The 20083-nt window shown below is 46.6% G+C and overlaps 1 protein-coding gene across 1 annotated transcript in view; it reads left to right on the forward strand.

The window, feature by feature from the left end:
* Positions 1 to 20083, forward strand: part of LOC120062193 (peroxisome proliferator-activated receptor gamma coactivator 1-beta-like) — a 123873-nt gene that overhangs the window by 84657 nt on the left and 19133 nt on the right. Inside the window, exons 2-4 of the mRNA XM_039011995.1 lie at positions 8969 to 9154; positions 10698 to 10868; positions 15560 to 15691. Coding sequence (XP_038867923.1) covers positions 8969 to 9154; positions 10698 to 10868; positions 15560 to 15691 — 489 coding nt within the window. The remainder of the gene's footprint in view (positions 1 to 8968; positions 9155 to 10697; positions 10869 to 15559; positions 15692 to 20083) is intronic.

Consider the following 20083-nt stretch of genomic DNA (forward strand, 5'->3'; position numbering starts at 1 on the left):
CCAGAACCCACTGGATTCTCCAATTGCATTGAATGAACTACAGGACAACATACAAACCCTCCAACACAAAAAGGCCTGTGGTGTTGATGGTATCTTCAATGAAATTATAAAATATACAGACCACAAATTCCAATTGGCTTTAACTCTTTAATAACATCATCCTTGGCTCTTGCATCTTCCCCAATATTTGGAAGCAAGGACTGATCACCCCAATCCACAAAAGTAGAGACAAATTTGACCCCAATAACTACCGTGGGATATGGGTCAACAGCAACTTTGGGAAAAGCCTCTGCATTATTATTAACAGCAGACTAATTAATTTCCTCAGTGTAAATAATGTACTGAGCAAATGACAAATTGGCTTTTTACCAAATGACCGTATAACAGACCACGTATTCACCCTGCACACCCTAATTGACAGACATACAAACCAAAACAAAGACAAAGTCTTCTCATGCTTTGTTGATTTCAAAAAAGCCTTCGACTCAATTTAGCATGAGGGTCTGCTATACAAATTGATGGAAAGTGGTGTTGTGGGAAAAACACAAAAGATTATAAAATACATTTACACAAACAACAATTGTGCAGTTAAAATTGGCAAAAAACACATTTCTTTCTACAGTGCCGTGGGTTGAGACAGGGATGCAGCTTAAGCCCCATCCTCTTCAACATATATATCAAAAAATTGGCTAGGGCACAAGAACAGCCTGCAGCACCAGGCCTCACCCTACCTGAATCTGAAGACAAATGTCTACTGTTTGCTGATGATCTGGTTCTTCTGTCACCAACTAAGGAGGGCCTACAGCAGCATCTAAGTCTTCTGCAGACATGGGCCCTGACAGTAAATCTTAGTAAGATAAAAAATAATGTTGTTCCAAAAAAGGTCCTGTCTCCAGGAGCACAAATACAAATTCCATCAAGACACCATTGCCCTAGAGTACTCAAAAATACTATACATACCTCTGCCTAAACATCAGCGCCGCAGATAACTTCCACAAAGCTGTGAACGAGCTGAGACAAGGCAAGAAGGGCCTTCTATGCCATCAAAAGGAACATAAGATTCGACATACCAATTAGTATCTGGCAAAAAATACTTGAATCAGTTATAGAACCCATTGCCATTTATGGTTGTGAGGTCTGGGGTCCGCTCACCAACCAAGAATTCACAAAATGGGACAAACACCAAATTGAGACTCTGCATGCAGAGCAAGCTGGTCCTGGGGCTCTGTTCACAAACACAAACAGACCCCACAGAGCCCCATGACAGCAACACAATTAGACCCAACCAAATCATGAGAAAACAAAAAGATAATTACTTGACACATTAGAAAGAATTAACATTTTTTGTCATTTTTTTATTTATCTTTATTTTGTTAAGAACACATTCTTATTTACAATGACGGCCAAACCCGGACGACGCTGGGCCAATTGTGCACCGCCCTATGGGACTCCCAATTACAGCCAGTTGTGATACAGCCTGGATTTGAACCAGGGTGTCTGTAGTGATACCTCTAGCACTGAGATGCAGTGCCTAAGACCGCTGTGCCACTCGGGAGCCCAAAAGCAAAAGAATCTGAGCAAACTTGAATGCTATTTGGCCCTAAACAGAGAGTACACAGTGGCAGAATACCTGACCACTGTGACAGACCCAAACTTAACGAAAGCTTTGACAATAGCCTTTCTATTGAGAAAGGCCGCCGTAGGCAGACCTGGCCCTCAGGAGAAGACAGGCTATGTCCACACTGCCCACAAAATGAGGTGGAAACTGAGCTGCACTTCCTAACCTCCTGCCAAATGTATGACCATATTAGAGACACATATTTCCCTCAGATTACACAGATCCACAAAGAATTCGAAAATAAACCCAATTTTGATAAATGTTTACTTTTAATTTGTATTGTTTATTTCAATTTTGTTTTATCTACATCACTTGCTTTGGCAATGTTAACATATGTTTCCCATGCCAATAAAGCCCTTCAATTGAACATGGAGAGAGAGAGGGAGAGAGGAGTGCTTAAAGGCTCCATCACCCACACACACACTCACTGCTGGAGTCAGACCTGCAGAAAGGATGGATGGATGGGGGAGGGCCTTGTAGAGGGCATTCTCTCCATCCTCTCTTTCTCCTCTTTACTCCTTCCACATCTTCTGAGATATCAAACCAGCTAGCCTGCCACCACAGCTCTCTCTCTGTCTCTCGCTCTCTCTCTCGCTCAGCCAGAGAACATTAGAATTGAGTTGGCTTGTGTAACCAGTCCTTTGATCATTACAGTGGCACACACACACAACTGTGTTGGCCTACATCTGCAATTTATATAACTTTTATCAATTTATTACCCCCTAATCTTTGATCCAACAAACATAATGTAGAGTTGCTAACATGGCACTGAAGGTTGGTTTCCATCAAAGAGAACACAGCTTTCCTGTGATAAGTTTACAACTCACTAACTAGACAACAAGGCACCGATAGGCTAGTTTGTGGCTTTTCAATGTCCTGGAAATGTAATGTGTGTTCGAAAAGGTGTGTTTTTCACAGGGACGAAATGACCCTTGTTCTGCTTATCTCAACGAGACCACTCATCTCATTGTCCACAGAAAGCATTGCTAGAAGTGATTTCTGATGATTGGTTGTAACCAGGCTGACCCCGGACTAGTTTAATGAAATTAGTGAAATTGGATTGGTTAGTAGAGGCGGGTGCGACGTGAAACAGAGCTGGAGTATTTAGTGTTAGTCACATTTAATCAAAGTTGCTTAGCTAGGGCTCTGTGGCCCAGAATATTCAGCTTGTGGTTAGGCTCTGCTAGGGGCCACCTGCAAACCGCATTGTCAAAGTCAGGCACACCCTGTATACCAGTGTCCCCCTCTGGCACACCCTGTATACCAGTGTCCCCCTCTGGCACACCCTGTATACCAGTGTCCCCCTCTGGCACACCCTGTATACCAGTGTCCCCCTCTGGCACACCCTGTATACCAGTGTCCCCCTCTGGCACACCCTGTATACCAGTGTCCCCCTCTGGCACACCCTGTATACCAGTGTCCCCCTCTGGCACACCCTGTATACCAGTGTCCCCCTCTGGCACACCCTGTATACCAGTGTACCCCTCTGGCACACCCTGTATACCAGTGTCCCCCTCTGGCACACCCTGTATACCAGTGTCCCCCTCTGGCACGCCAAAGACAACTAAAAGAAACCAGGAATGTAACAAATGTAAAACATTCTTAACTTTTAAACTGCCATGTTTTTATCGTTTAAACAACAAGAAAAAAACATAAAATGACGTGAATTCACAATTCAGATATGGTCCTGTGTGTGACCGCTAGGGGGCAGTGCTGTTCAATCTACCACAGTCCTGGCTAGCTACCAGAGGTTGACACTAGTTACCACAGACACAGTCATAAAACCCGCATATTTCTATAATTTATAGAAATACATTTAAACTGAGTTTTTCCACAATTCCTGACATTTAATCCCAGTAAAAATTCCCTGTCTTAGGCCAGTTAGGATCACCACTTTATTTTAAGAATGTGAAATGTAATAGAATATTCGTAGAGAGAATGATTTACTTCAGCTTTTATTTCTTTCATCACATTCCCAGTGGGTCAGAAGTTTACATACACTCAATTAGTATTTGTTAGCATTGCTTTTAAATTGTTTAACTTGAGTCAATCATTTTGGGTAGCCTTCCACAAGCTTCCCACAATAAGTTGGGTGAATTTTGTCCCATTCCTCCGTGTCAGAGTATGGTGTAATTGAGTCAGGTTTGTAGGCCTTCTTGGTCGCACACACCTTTTCAGTTCTGCCCACAAGTTTTCTATACGTTTGAGGTCAGGGCTTTGTGATGGCCACTCCAATACCTTGACTTTGTTGTCCTTAAGCCATTTTGCCTCAACTTTGGAAGTATGCTTGGGGTCATTGTCCATTTGGAAGACCCATTTGCGACCAAGCTTTAACTTCCTGACTGATGTCTTGAGATGTTGCTTCAATATATCCACGTAATTTTCTTTCCTCATGACGCCATCTATTTTGTGAAGTGCACCAGTCCCTCCTGCAGCAAAGCACACCCACAACATGATGCTGCCACCCCCGTGCTCCATGGTTGGGATAGTGTTCTTTGGCTTGCAAGCCTCCCCCTTTTTCCTCCAAACATGACGATGGTCATTATGTTTAAACGGTTCTATTTTTGTTTCATCAAACCAGAGGACATTTCTCCAAAAAGTACGATCTTTGTCCCCTTGTGCAGTTGCAAACCGTAGTCTGGCTTTTTTATGGCAGTTTTGAAGCAGTGGTTTCTTCCTTGCTGAGCGGCCTTTCAGGTTATGTCGATATAAGTCTTGTTTTATTGTGGATATAGATCCCTTTGTACCTGTTTCCTCCAGCTTCTTTCCAAGGTCCTTTGCTGTTGTTCTGGGATTGATACATACTTTTCGCACCAAAGTATGTTCATCTCTCTCCTGAGCAGTATGATGGCTGCGTGGTCCCATGGTGGTTATACTTCCGTACTCTTGTTTGTACAGATGAACGTGGTACCTTCAGACATTTGGAAATTGCTCCCAAGGATGAACCAGACTTGTGGAGGTCTACAATGTTTTTTCTGAGGTCTTGGCTGATTTATTTTGAGTTTCCCATGATGTCAAGCAAAGAGGCACTGAGTTTGAAGGTAGGCCTTGACATACATCCACAGGTACACCTCCAGTTGACTCAAATGATGTCAAGTAGCCTATCAGAAGCTTCTAAAGCCATAACATAATTTTCAGGAATTTTCCAAGCTGTTTAAAGGCACAGTTAACTTCTGACCCACTGGAATTGTGATACAGTGAATTATAAGTGAAATAATCTGTCTGTAAACAATTGTTGGAAAAATTACTTGTGTCATGCGCAAAGTAGATGTCCTAACCGACTTGCCAAAACTATAGTTTGTTAACAAGACATTGTGGAGTGGTTGAAAAACGAGTTTTAATGACTCCAACCTAAGTGTATGTAAACTTCCGACTTCAACTATATATAAAAAATATATATATTAAAAAAATCTAAACTTCAACAGTACCAATTTTGTTTAAACATCACCCCAATCAGAAAAGTACACACACACACACACACACACACACACACACACACACACACACACACACACACACACACACACACACACACACACACACACACACTCACTACTCTTCTCCTCCAAGTCTTCTCCAGCTCCACTCTCCACAGGCATAGCCTATTTCCTGTTCTGTCCCTCTCTTCATGAAATGTGTTTTCCATCTCTCTCCCCAGGGGACTTGAGTCACATCCCTTCATTCTGGCTTATTCCCCAGACCACTACCGGAGGACTGCCAGCACTGCTGCTCTGTAGTAGAATATCCCAGGTTTACTACCAGAGGACTGCCAGTACTGCTGCTCTGTAGTAGAATATCCCAGTTTTACTACCAGAGGACTGCCAGCACTGCTGCTCTGTAGTAGAATATCCCAGGTTTACTACCAGAGGACTGCCAGCACTGCTGCTCTGTAGTAGAATATCCCAGGTTTACTACCAGAGGACCCCCAGCACTGCTGCTCTGTAGTAGAATATCCCAGGTTTACTACCAGAGGACTGCCAGCACTGCTGCTCTGTAGTAGAATATCCCAGGTTTACTACCAGAGGACTGCCAGCACTGCTGCTCTGTAGTAGAATATCCCAGGTTTACTACCAGAGGACCCCCAGCACTGCTGCTCTGTAGTAGAATATCCCAGGTTTACTACCAGAGGACCCCCAGCACTGCTGCTCTGTAGTAGAATATCCCAGGTTTACTACCAGAGGACTGCCAGCACTGCTGCTCTGTAGTAGAATATCCCAGGTTTACTACCAGAGGACTGCCAGCACTGCTGCTCTGTAGTAGAATATCCCAGGTTTACTACCAGAGGACTGCCAGCACTGCTGCTCTGTAGTAGAATATCCCAGGTTTACTACCAGAGGACCCCCAGCACTGCTGCTCTGTAGTAGAATATCCCAGGTTTACTACCAGAGGACCCCCAGCACTGCTGCTCTGTAGTAGAATATCCCAGGTTTACTACCAGAGGACTGCCAGCACTGCTGCTCTGTAGTAGAATATCCCAGGTTTACTACCAGAGGACCCCCAGCACTGCTGCTCTGTAGTAGAATATCCCAGGTTTACTACCAGAGGACTGCCAGCACTGCTGCTCTGTAGTAGAATATCCCAGGTTTACTACCAGAGGACTGCCAGCACTGCTGCTCTGTAGTAGAATATCCCAGGTTTACTACCAGAGGACTGCCAGCACTGCTGCTCTGTAGTAGAATATCCCAGGTTTACTACCAGATGACTGCCAGCACTGCTGCTCTGTAGTAGAATATCCCAGGTTTACTACCAGAGGACTGCCAGCACTGCTGCTCTGTAGTAGAATATCCCAGGTTTACTACCAGAGGACTGCCAGCACTGCTGCTCTGTAGTAGAATATCCCAGGTTTACTACCAGAGGACTGCCAGCACTGCTGCTCTGTAGTAGAATATCCCAGGTTTTCTACCAGAGGACTGCCAGCACTGCTGCTCTGTAGTAGAATATCCCAGGTTTACTACCAGAGGACTGCCAGCACTGCTGCTCTGTAGTAGAATATCCCAGGTTTACTACCAGAGGACCCCCAGCACTGCTGCTCTGTAGTAGAATATCCCAGGTTTACTACCAGAGGACTGCCAGCACTGCTGCTCTGTAGTAGAATATCCCAGGTTTACTACCAGAGGACTGCCAGCACTGCTGCTCTGTAGTAGAATATCCCAGGTTTTCTACCAGAGGACTGCCAGCACTGCTGCTCTGTAGTAGAATATCCCAGGTTTACTACCAGAGGACCCCCAGCACTGCTGCTCTGTAGTAGAATATCCCAGGTTTACTACCAGAGGACTGCCAGCACTGCTGCTCTGTAGTAGAATATCCCAGGTTTACTACCAGAGGACTGCCAGCACTGCTGCTCTGTAGTAGAATATCCCAGGTTTACTACCAGAGGACTGCCAGCACTGCTGCTCTGTAGTAGAATATCCCAGGTTTACTACCAGAGGACCCCCAGCACTGCTGCTCTGTAGTAGAATATCCCAGGTTTACTACCAGAGTACCGCCAGCACTGCTGCTCTGTAGTAGAATATCCCAGGTTTACTACCAGAGGACTGCCAGCACTGCTGCTCTGTAGTAGAATATCCCAGGTTTACTACCAGAGGACTGCCAGCACTGCTGCTCTGTAGTAGAATATCCCAGGTTTACTACCAGAGGACTGCCAGCACTGCTGCTCTGTAGTAGAATATCCCAGGTTTACTACCAGAGGACTGCCAGCACTGCTGCTCTGTAGTAGAATATCCCAGGTTTACTACCAGAGGACTGCCAGCACTGCTGCTCTGTAGTAGAATATCCCAGGTTTACTACCAGAGGACTGCCAGCACTGCTGCTCTGTAGTAGAATATCCCAGGTTTACTACCAGATGACTGCCAGCACTGCTGCTCTGTAGTAGAATATCCCAGGTTTACTACCAGAGGACTGCCAGCACTGCTGCTCTGTAGTAGAATATCCCAGGTTTACTACCAGAGGACTGCCAGCACTGCTGCTCTGTAGTAGAATATCCCAGGTTTACTACCAGAGGACTGCCAGCACTGCTGCTCTGTAGTAGAATATCCCAGGTTTACTACCAGAGGACCGCCAGCACTGCTGCTCTGTAGTAGAATATCCCAGGTTTACTACCAGAGGACCCCCAGCACTGCTGCTCTGTAGTAGAATATCCCAGGTTTACTACCAGAGGACCCCCAGCACTGCTGCTCTGTAGTAGAATATCCCAGGTTTACTACCAGAGGACTGCCAGCACTGCTGCTCTGTAGTAGAATATCCCAGGTTTACTACCAGAGGACCCCCAGCACTGCTGCTCTGTAGTAGAATATCCCAGGTTTACTACCAGAGTACTGCCAGCACTGCTGCTCTGTAGTAGAATATCCCAGGTTTACTACCAGAGGACTGCCAGCACTGCTGCTCTGTAGTAGAATATCCCAGGTTTACTACCAGAGGACCCCCAGCACTGCTGCTCTGTAGTAGAATATCCCAGGTTTACTACCAGAGGACCCCCAGCACTGCTGCTCTGTAGTAGAATATCCCAGGTTTACTACCAGAGGACTGCCAGCACTGCTGCTCTGTAGTAGAATATCCCAGGTTTACTGGGGCTCATTATCAGATGGTCTCAGTCTCGTGACTCTGGTCTGTCGTGACTCTGGTTGTCACGACTTCTGCCGAAGTCAGCCCCTCTCCTTGTTCGGGTGGTGTTCGGCGGTCGACGTCACCGGCTTTCTAGTCACCACCGATCCATGTTTCATTTTCGTTTTGTTTTGTCTGTATTACACACACCTGTTTCTAATTCCCATATCATGTTCCTTATTTAACCCTCTGGCATACCTTTCTGTTTTGTCCGTGATTGTTGGTGTCTTAGTGATTGTCGTTGGTGTTAGTTTTTGTATTTTCCTTATTGGAATATTGCCTGTTTGTTTATTGAGTAAACTCGTTTGTTTTACTCTAAACTGTGTCCTGCGCCTGACTCCGCTACATCTCTGCACCCAATCGCTGACACTGGTGCATGTTTCATCACTCTGTCCATTAGTTGTAATGAGCGTGTGCTGAGGGAGACTGTTTCTTTCATAGGGCTCTGTGTCATTGACAACCATACTCTGCTGTAGTAGTCTACCCACTTCCATTAATATGAGCATGCTGACGAGCATGGTTTAAGTAGAGGCTGCTGGCCCATTACCCTTCCATTAACCATTACAGCTATTTGATATCAATGGAATTGGTGTAATGTATATTTACATATATTCGATAAGATATCAATGATATCTTCAATGTACTGTATTTCTTAAAAAGGACTTTGATCAAACAAGAGTCTAACCTTACCTTTCCTCCCTCTTCACCCTCTCTCCCTCCCTCGGTCTCTCTCTCTCTCTCTCTCTACAGTATGGGGAGGAGGAGGTCTGCTCGGACCGCCTGGACGCTGACTTCCCTGACATTGACCTCTCTCAGCTGGACGCCAGCGACTTTGACTCAGTCAACTGCCTCAGTGAGCTCCACTGGTGCAACGACAATGCCGACATCTCCCCTGCCTCCATCCAGTACAGCACGGGAGACCCCGAGCTCTTTGAGGTGAGACGCTCAGCCCGCGTGCTCAGGATTCCACTAGCCTGGGCCCGTATCAATCATTTTTTCAGAATAGGAGTGCTGATCTAAGATCAGTTTTGCCTTTTAGATCATAATGAATAAGATTAGATGGACAGATCCTAGATCATCACTCCTACTCTGAGATGCTTTGTAGATACGGGCCCAGATATGTTTGTTCTGTTTGTTCTGTCTTGGAAACTGATCTGGGACCAGGCTAGGATTCCACCAGGACCACCTACCCTATGTAATAGAACTCCAACATAGGGACTAGAACTCTTAGAAAAAGGGTGCTATCTAGAACCTAAAACGGTTCTTCGGCTGTCCCCATATGAGAACCCTTTGAAGAACCCTTTTCGGTTGCAGATAGAACCCTTTTGGGTTCCACGTAGAAGAACCCTTTCCACAGAGGATTCTATATGGAACACAAAAAAAAGGTTCTACTTGGAACCAAAAAGGGTTCTCTTATGGGAACAGCCAAAGAACTCCTTTGGAACCCTTCTAAAATTGTAGGGTTGCAAAATGCCTGGGACTTTCAATAAATTCCCTGGTTTTCCAGAAATCCTGTTTGGATGATTCTGGATTTCTCTCCTGACTCCAGGAATCCTATTTGGATGATTCTGGATTTCTCTCCTGACTCCAGGAATCCTGTTTGGATGATTCTGGATTTCTCTCCTGACTCCAGGAATCCTGTTTGGATGATTCTGGATTTCTCTCCTGACTCCAGGAATCCTGTTTGGATGATTCTGGATTTCTCTCCTGACTCCAGGAATCCTGTTTGGATGATTCTGGATTTCTCTCCTGACTCCAGGAATCCTGTTTGGATGATTCTGGATTTCTCTCCTGACTCCAGGAACCCTCCAACCGGGATTTCGGGAAAACCAGGGAATTTATTGAAAGTTCACAGAATTTTGCAACCCTACATAGGACTAGACTACACAGATTATTGGTAAACTGAAGAGGCTCCAGTCTTGGTCTGTGATAAGGCTGAAGACTCCCATCTAAGAATTTTTATTGATCAGACTAATGCACAGATGTCATATAATGAGTTCATTAACATCACCCACCATGGTAGTGATTGAGTGTGCCGGGCCCCACCACCCAACGCTGTTGTCTAATTTACCATCCACTTGATAATAATCCCTTGTTCAGATTGATTTTAGCGGGATAGAGTAGCGATTGGATTGGGACGATCGCCTCCGGGCCTTGTTTTGGATGCCAGTGTGGAAGCCATTGATCTCCCAGCTTAGTTCATTTAACCTTCAGATGGGGGGGGGGGGGGGGGGGGGTGAAGCCTTGTTTACTTCCCATAGGCTGTCTCCGCTCTGTTATCATCCCACCACCAGACTCTATGCTCTTAGTGACATGGCAGCTGCTAAAACGAACAACACTGTGTATGGATGGATGGTGCTCTCAGACTAGAGTAGCCATTTCAGAATTCAAATGCAGAGTGCTCTGTGTTGTAACTGACTGTGTTGTAAGTGGGTAGTGTGTTCACGGATGCCCTCTCTCTCTCTCCTGCCCCCTCCAGATAGAAGATGAGAATGCAGCGCTGCTGGCTGCTCTCACAGACAGCCTGGACGGCATGGTGGAGGACGAGGAGGGGGGGCTGTCTGTTTTTCCCTCGCTGAGGGAGGGGTGCGAGGAGGACCTCCCCTTCCCTTCAGGCTCCCTGAGCCCAGAGACAGAAGCCTCGTCTCTAGTAAGAACCCTTCCTCACTGTTTAAGGTGGATTTGGATGGGCCTCTGCTCTGACTACCCCACAACATGGGTATGATAGGCAACAAAGGTCTGAATTTTTCTCATTTTGGGCTTTTCCATTCTTTTTAGCAACCACTACTTCTAATGAGAATGCTTTTTACTGGCAGGCACAGGCAGGCAACCTGGACCACAAACATGTTCTCTTAAAGAAACTGTGGCTCTCACCTCTTTTAGACCCCCCCTCCGCAGTGCATTCAGAAAGTATTCAGACCCCTTGACTTTTTCCACATTATGTTACGTTACAGCCTTATTCTAAAATGGATTAAATCATTTTCCCCCTCATCAATCTACACACAAAAAAATGGGAAAATAACATTTACATAAGTATTCAGACCCTTAGTCAGTACTTTGTCTTATTGGGTATTGTGTGTACCCCATAATAATACATTTAATTTAATATATTTTCAAATATTAAGGCTGTAACGTAACAAAATGTTGAACATGTACTTTCCGGATGCACCTAACTCTCATTCAATCTTTCTTTTTTTCTGTTCTATTTCTCTCTCACTCCTTTGCCATCTTAAAGGGGTGATATACTACTGTCATACCCATGTCTGACTCCTAGGACCCAGCCCAGCATCCTATAGCGCCAGCAGTTACACTGTGGCGCTAACCCTGTGACCCCCTCCCCTCTTTTCACGCTGTCCTTTGGGATGCCTCTACCCTCTCTCCCCTGCACCCCTCTCAGGAAAAACACGTTTTTATTTTCAACTGTTGTTCCTATCTACTCATGCTTGCTGTGGATTGCAACAGAAAACTGGTATATTTTACAGAGAATACATGAAACAGATTTCATTACATTGGGAAACATTTGGCCAGTTGATATTCTGTGTGCTCGGATGAGCATGTAGGTAGCTCTGGTGTAATATATGCCCTCTTATTCCTCCTGTAATATGTCCTTATTCCTCCTGTGATAAGTCCTTATCACTCCTGTGATATGTTTTTATTCCTCCTGTAATATGTCCTTATCCCTCCTGTAATATGTCCTTATTCCTCTTGTCCACAATGAAGCCAAAATTCTTCCTTCATTTTCCTTAAGTTTGGAAACTTTGGAGCGGGTTTAAAGAGACAGAAATCCCAAATGATCAAGGCAAGGGTTACAAAGGTCCTATTGGGTTACAGCGCTGAGGGAAATGAGTTATCTACATACCTACATGGTCTCTACCTCAAGTCACTCTGCCTCTCAGAGATAATTACAATTACAGGAGAACATTCAGACTCTATATATACCCACGGATGGGACATTTTTAACAAATTGATGGAAATTACCCTCATGATGTCCTTAGATAGCTTAAGAATCTTAATGGGAGTTGGTATCAGTTGGTACTGATAGCAGCAATACGACAAAATGAGTCAAAACTGGTATTCTGTTTATGTTGTTGTGCATGCTAGTCATTCAGAGGTAAACGTTGTTGTGCATGCTAGTCATTCAGAGGTAAACGTTGTTGTGCATGCTAGTCATTCAGAGGTAAACGTTGTTGTGCATGCTAGTCATTCAGAGGTAAACGTTGTTGTGCATGCTAGTCATTCAGAGGTAAACGTTGTTGTGCATGCTAGTCATTCAGAGGTGAACATTTGTTGTGCATGCTAGTCATTCAGAGGTAAACGTTGTTATGCATGCTAGTCATTCAGAGGTAAACATTTGTTATGCATGCTAGTCATTCAGGGGTAAACATTTGTTGTGCATGCTAGTCATTCAGAGGTAAACGTTGTTGTGCATGCTAGTCATTCAGAGGTAAATGTTGTTGTGCATGCTAGTCATTCAGAGGTAAACATTTGTTGTGCATGCTAGTCATTCAGAGGTAAACGTTGTTGTGCATGCTAGTCATTCAGAGGTAAACGTTGTTGTGCATGCTAGTCATTCAGAGGTAAACGTTGTTGTGCATGCTAGTCATTCAGAGGTAAACATTTGTTGTGCATGCTAGTCATTCAGAGGTAAATGTTGTGCATGCTAGTCATTCAGAGGTAAACGTTGTTATGCATGCTAGTCATTCAGAGGTAAATGTTGTTGTGCATGCTAGTCATTCAGAGGTAAACTTTGTTATGCATGCTAGTCATTCAGAGGTAAATGTTGTTGTGCATGCTAGTCATTCAGAGGTAAACATTTGTTGTGCATGCTAGTCATTCAGAGGTAAACGTTGTTGTGCATGCTAGTCATTCAGAGGTAAACGTTGTTGTGCATGCTAGTCATTCAGAGGTAAACGTTGTTATGCATGCTAGTCATTCAGAGGTAAACGTTGTTATGCATGCTAGTCATTCAGAGGTAAACGTTGTTGTGCATGCTAGTCATTCAGAGGTAAACGTTGTTGTGCATGCTAGTCATTCAGAGGTAAATGTTGTTGCGCATGCTAGTCATTCAGAGGTAAACGCTGTTGTGCATGCTAGTCATTCAGAGGTAAATGTTGTTGTGCATGCTAGTCATTCAGAGGTAAACGTTGTTGTGCATGCTAGTCATTCAGAGGTAAATGTTGTTGTGCATGCTAGTCATTCAGAGGTAAACATTTGTTGTGCATGCTAGTCATTCAGAGGTAAACGTTGTTATGCATGCTAGTCATTCAGAGGTAAATGTTGTTGTGCATGCTAGTCATTCAGAGGTAAACATTTGTTGTGCATGCTAGTCATTCAGAGGTAAACGTTGTTGTGCATGCTAGTCATTCAGAGGTAAACGTTGTTGTGCATGCTAGTCATTCAGAGGTAAACGTTGTTGTGCATGCTAGTCATTCAGAGGTAAACGTTGTTGTGCATGCTAGTCATTCAGAGGTAAACGTTGTTGTGCATGCTAGTCATTCAGAGGTAAATGTTGTTGTGCATGCTAGTCATTCAGAGGTAAACATTTGTTGTGCATGCTAGTCATTCAGAGGTAAACATTTGTTGTGCATGCTAGTCATTCAGAGGTAAACGTTGTTGTGCATGCTAGTCATTCAGAGGTAAATGTTGTTGTGCATGCTAGTCATTCAGAGGTAAATGTTGTTGTGCGTGCTAGTCATTCAGAGGTAAACATTTGTTGTGCATGCTAGTCATTCAGAGGTAAACGTTGTTATACATGCTAGTCATTCAGAGGTTAACATTTGTGGTGTTTTTACTGACAAATATACAGACCCATAGATAATAAGCTAGAGTAGTGGATTGATGGCCAATAAGATGTCATTATATTCAACATCTGTTTTTAGGCAAAATAGGCCCATTTTATATTTTGAAATGTGGATTAACATGGTGACACGTAACAGTCCACCTCCCTCCCTTCCTGCCTGTCAGTCAGTCCCTCCATCCCAGTGACAGACCAGAGGATTTATTGTTGTGACCCTGGGGGTAACCTTGTCGCACAGCGCATATAAGCCTGGTATATCAACCACTCAAAGTTGGCCTTAGTGGGAGTGACCATAGGATTCTATGGGAGTGACCTTACTGAGTAAAGTATTTGTCATCATTTAATATTAGCGAATCGCATGACTGTGAGGTGTGGCTCTGTGCTTGTGGTGTGAGAATGTGTTGTGGGAGATGATTGGTTGGTTGAGTTTCTCCCAGCTCTCTGCAATGGCTAACAAATGCCAAGTGTGACGTGTTGGTCCGCTAGACTCTGCGCATTTGGGCGGAAGTGTCTGGGAACGAGATTACCCTGGGGTGTCATGACTGCTTTGTGAGTGGAGGAGCAAGACTCCCTCTACTGGCAGGATCTGTAGGATCTGTAACTGCACCTGACCTCAGTGTGTGTGTGTGTGTGTGTGTGTGTGTGTGTGTGTGTGTGTGTGTGTGTGTGTGTGTGTGTGTGTGTGTGTGTGTGTGTGTGTGTGTGTGTGTGTGTGTGTGTGTGTGTGTGTGTGTGTGTGTGTGTGTGTGTGTGTGTGTGTGTGTGTGTGTGTGTGTGTGCGAGAGGTTGTGAGCAGCAGAGAACAAGGGCTACATTGAGCCAGGCAGTGCAGGAATTGGTCCAGAGTAGAGTAGTCTTTCATGGCATGGGTGGCCTGGCGCACCAACAGTGTTTTGTACATAGAGATGGAGACCTTCAGCGCCCCTTCACTTTCCTCAATGAAACACTGAGAGGCACCATTGACGCCCATGCCGGGTTGGCACATGCTGACAGGGATGGGCAACTCAATTAGCACTGCTCTTCTCATCTATTTCATCATCTGTTTCAACATGACATATAAGACCAGTTAGTATTAACTAGCAGCCAAACATACTGGAACCAGCCACATCATTCCCTCACATCTACAGTCAGCACTCCGGTGACATCCTCAGTGTGTTCCAAAACCAGCGCAGCTTAGGGGATTGTTGTTGTAAGCAGATTTATATCATCTGATGATTTCACATGCGATGCCGCTGCCTCAATGTGTAATGAATGAAATGCGAGGGAATAAAATGCCCTTTTGAACTGCAATGCAGCATTACCTCCTGGTTGAAAAGTGACTAGGAGAGCAATAGAATCACATTTCCTTTTGATCTTATATTCACACAGCTTCCTCCTGTCAGCTTCGGTTTGAACGCTGGACGGAGGAGCAGAAAGGGAAGTAGGGTTTTTGCGGCGGAATGGACCCTGTCAGGAGTGATGATACTGTATGTTCTGCTGATGGATGGATTGATTGGCAGACATGTAAATGACAGTTGTCCCAACCTATGTTCCCCTCCCTACAGCTGAAAAGGCTCCTGCTGTCCCCCCCTAACGTGCCCACGGGCCTGGAGTCACACAAAGAGGGCAGCAGTAGCAGTGTGCATCGCCATAGCAGCCGGAGCCTGCATATGAAACCTGCCAGGCCTTTGGTTAAGGTGAGTGAGTTGGAGGTCTGTGTTCTAGAATAGAGCTCTGTTTTGTAGAAAAGAGCTCTGTCTAGGATAGAGCTTTAGCAGCCCAGAATGGGTACATGGGACACTTAAAGGGAAAATCCACCCAGAACCACTCATTCCTATAAATGTTACATAACACTAATATGTGAAAACAATATTTTTTTGTGAACAAATGCTTAATTTTGTCGTTGTAATAAGGTTGGTAGCAACATGTGAAAATTGTTGTGGAAATCTATTGTAGCTCAAGTCGACTACAAAATCCACAATGCAATGCTCTCTCTGTGAGCTGGCTAGCTAGCTAGGTAGCTACACACAATAATACCAAAGTCAATATCTGCATGTGAAGTAGCTAGTTAGCTGTAAAATCACCTAAACAAACTGCTCTACAATCTCACCATGTTCAACCTTCAGATCGATGTGCCTCACAGAGTGGAGTCTGACATTCGCAACAGCACCATGCAATGCACCCTGGACTGAAGAGGCAGACAAATAGGAGAAATGTGTTAGATCCTCTGTTAAATTACACATTTCTCGAGGTAGGAATATCGATAAAAAATATGATCAATGGCTCATTCGAGACAACCTCGCGTTATGACAACAGTATATGTATTGAAATCTGACATGTATGGTAAATGTTTTCACAATATAAAATTCCTATTCCTATTAACTTCCAGTGTAGTGAGAGTTTACTACTTTATCGCAATGCTACGTCATACCAGCTGTATTTCAGCCTGCTTGAACGGCAATTGCTCAGATACACATGAAAACATGAAATGACCCCGGGAATCGAACGTCACTTGGAGATGCACAAAAACAATACAACATTCAAAATGGGTGAATTGTCACGCCCTGGCCTTAGTATTATTTGTTTTATTTATTATTTTAGTTAGGTCAGGGTGTGACATGGGGTATGTGTGTATTTTGGGGTATTATATGGTAGAGGGGGTGTTGGTTGTAGTTTATGGTTTTGTGTTGAGTGTATGTATCTAGCTGTGTCTATGGGTGTGTAGTTTTCTAGGAGAGTCTATGGTGGCCGGAATTGGTTCTCAATTAGAGACAGCTGATTTCTGTTGTCTCTAATTGGGAGCCATATTTAAGGCTGCCATAGGCTTTAGCTGTTTGTGGGTCATTGTATATGTTTATGTCGAACGTAAGTAGTTTGTGTGTGCACTTGCGTTTTAGGTTTCACGATCGTTTGTTGTTTTGTTAGTGTGTATAAGTGTTACGTGTTCATCTTCGTCGTTATAATTAAAGAAGATGTATTCAAGTCATGTTGCGCCTTGGTCCTCTCTTTCACGTCAACACGATCGTGACAGAATGACCCACCAATCTACGACCAAGCAACATGACCAGCGGCAACAGGAGCAGCGCAAGGAGGAATGGACTTGGGAGGAGATCCTAGACGGTAAAGGACCCTGGGCACAGCCAGTGGAGTGTCGCCGCCCCAAAGCGGAGCTGGAGGCAGCGAAAGCGGAGAGGCGGCATTATGAGGCGCTTGCAAGGCAGAGTGGCTGGAAACCCGAGAGGCTCACCCAAAAATTTCTTGGGGGGGGGCTAAGGGGTAGTGTGGCGAAGCCGGGTTGGATACCTGAGCCAACTCCCCGGGCTAACCGTGGAGTGAGAGGGCGTCGTACTGGTCAGACACCGTGTTATGCGGTAAAGCGCACGGTGTCCCCAGTACGCGTGCTTAGCCCAGTGCGGGCTATTCCACCTTGCCGCACTGGGAGGGCTAGGTTGGGCATCGAGCCGGATGTCATGAAGCCGGCCCAACGTATCTGGCCTCCAGTACGTCTCCTCGGGCCGGCGTACATGGCACCAGCCTTACAGGTGGTGTCCCCGGTTCGCCTGCAGAGCCCAGTGCGGGCTATTCCACCTCGCCGCACTGGCAGGGCTACGGGGACCATTCAACCTGGTAGGGTTGGAGAGGCTCGGTGCTCAAGAGCGCGTGTCCTCCTTCACGGTCCGGCATATCCGGCGCCACCTTCCCGCCCCAGCCCAGTACCACTAGTGCCTACACCACGCACCAGGCTTCCAGTGCATCTCCAGAGCCCTGTTCCTCCTCCCCGCACTCGCCCTGAGGTGCGTGCCCTCAGCCCGGTACCTCCAGTTCCGGCACCACGCATCAGGCCTATTGTGCGTCTCAGCCGGCCAGAGTCTGCCGTCTGCCCAGCGGTGCCTGAACTGCCCGTCTGCCCAGCGGTGCCTGAACTGCCCGGCTGCCCAACGCCGTCTGAGCCATCTATCTGCCCAGCGCCGTCTGAGCCATCTGTCTGCCCAGCGCCGTCTGAGCCATCTGTCTGCCCAGCGCCGTCTGAGCCATCTGTCTGCCCAGCGCCGTCTGAGCCATCTGTCTGCCCAGCGCCGTCTGAGCCATCTGTCTGCCCAGCGCCGTCTGAGCCATCCGTCTGCCCAGCGCCTTCTGAGCCATCCGTCTGCCCAGCGCCTTCTGAGCCATCCGTCTGCCCAGCGCCTTCTGAGCCATCCGTCTGCACAGCGCCTTCTGAGCCATCCGTCTGCACAGCGCCTTCTGAGCCGTCCGTCAGTCAGGAGCCGCTAGAGCCGTCCGTCAGTCAGGAGCCGCCAGAGCCGCCAGCCAGTCAGGAGCCGCCAGAGCCGCCAGCCAGTCAGGAGCCGCCAGAGCCGCCAGCCAGTCAGGAGCTGCCAGAGCCGCCAGCCAGTCAGGAGCTGCCAGAGCCGCCAGCCAGTCAGGAGCTGCCAGAGCCGCCAGCCAGTCAGGAGCTGCCAGAGCCGCCAGCCAGTCAGGAGCTGCCCTACAGTCAGGAGCTGCCCTACAGTCAGGAGCTGCCCTACAGTCAGGAGCTGCCCTACAGTCATGAGCTGCCCTACAGTCATGAGCTGCCCTACAGTCATGAGCTGCCCTACAGTCATGAGCTGCCCTACAGTCATGAGCTGCCCTACAGTCATGAGCTGCCTTACAGTCATGAGCTGCCTTACAGTCATGAGCTCCCTTACAGTCATGAGCTGCCCTACAGTCATGAGCTGCCCTACAGTCATGAGCTGCCCTACAGTCATGAGCTGCCCTACAGTCATGAGCTGCCCTACAGTCATGAGCTGCCCTACAGTCATGAGCTGCCCTACAGCCCGGACCTGCCAGAGTCCCTCAGCCCGGACCTGCCAGAGTCCCTCAGCCCGGACCTGCCAGAGTCCCTCAGCCCGGACCTGCCAGAGTCCCTCAGCCCGGACCTGCCAGAGTCCCTCAGCCCGGACCTGCCAGAGTCCCTCAGCCCGGACCTGCCAGAGTCCCTCAGCCCGGACCTGCCAGAGTCCCTCAGCCAGGACCTGCCAGAGTCCCTCAGCCAGGACCTGCCAGAGTCCCTCAGCCAGGACCTGCCAGAGTCCCTCAGCCAGGACCTGCCAGAGTCCCTCAGCCAGGACCTGACAGAGTCCCTCAGCCAGGACCTGCCAGAGTCCCTCAGCCAGGACCTGCCGCCCCTTATCCCGGTGCTGCCACTTATCCCGGTGCTGCCACTTATCCCGGTGCTGCCCCTTATCCCGGTGCTGCCCCTTATCCCGGTGCTGCCCCTTATCCCGGTGCTGCCCCTTATGACTATGGTGGGGTGGGGACCACGACCAGTGCCGGAGCCGCCGCCGTGGAAGGAAGCCCACCCAGACCCTCCCCTAGACTATGTGCTGGTGCGCCCGGAGTTCGCACCTTAAGGGGGGGGTTATGTCACGCCCTGGCCTTAGTATTATTTGTTTTATTTATTATTTTAGTTAGGTCAGGGTGTGACATGGGGTATGTGTGTATTTTGGGGTATTATATGGTAGAGGGGGTGTTGGTTGTAGTTTATGGTTTTGTGTTGAGTGTATGTATCTAGCTGTGTCTATGGGTGTGTAGTTTTCTAGGAGAGTCTATGGTGGCCGGAATGGGTTCTCAATTAGAGACAGCTGATTTCTGTTGTCTCTAATTGGGAGCCATATTTAAGGCTGCCATAGGCTTTAGCTGTTTGTGGGTCATTGTATATGTTTATGTCGAACGTAAGTAGTTTGTGTGTGCACTTGCGTTTTAGGTTTCACGATCGTTTGTTGTTTTGTTAGTGTGTATAAGTGTTACGTGTTCATCTTCGTCGTTATAATTAAAGAAGATGTATTCAAGTCATGTTGCGCCTTGGTCCTCTCTTTCACGTCAACACGATCGTGACATGAATCTTTACTTTAAAGAGAGAGAGAGCAGATGCATAGGCCACACGACAGCAAAGGCTTTCTATATTATGACCCTTAGTTCTATACTATGACCCGTAGTTCTATATTATGACGCTTAGTGCTGTATTATGACCCTTAGTGCTATATATATTGACCTTACTGCTATACTATGACCCTTAGTTCTATATTATAACACTTAGTTCTATATTA

The sequence above is a fragment of the Salvelinus namaycush genome, chromosome 17, assembly GCF_016432855.1.
Source record: "Salvelinus namaycush isolate Seneca chromosome 17, SaNama_1.0, whole genome shotgun sequence".
NCBI classification, from domain to species: Eukaryota; Metazoa; Chordata; class Actinopteri; order Salmoniformes; family Salmonidae; genus Salvelinus; species Salvelinus namaycush.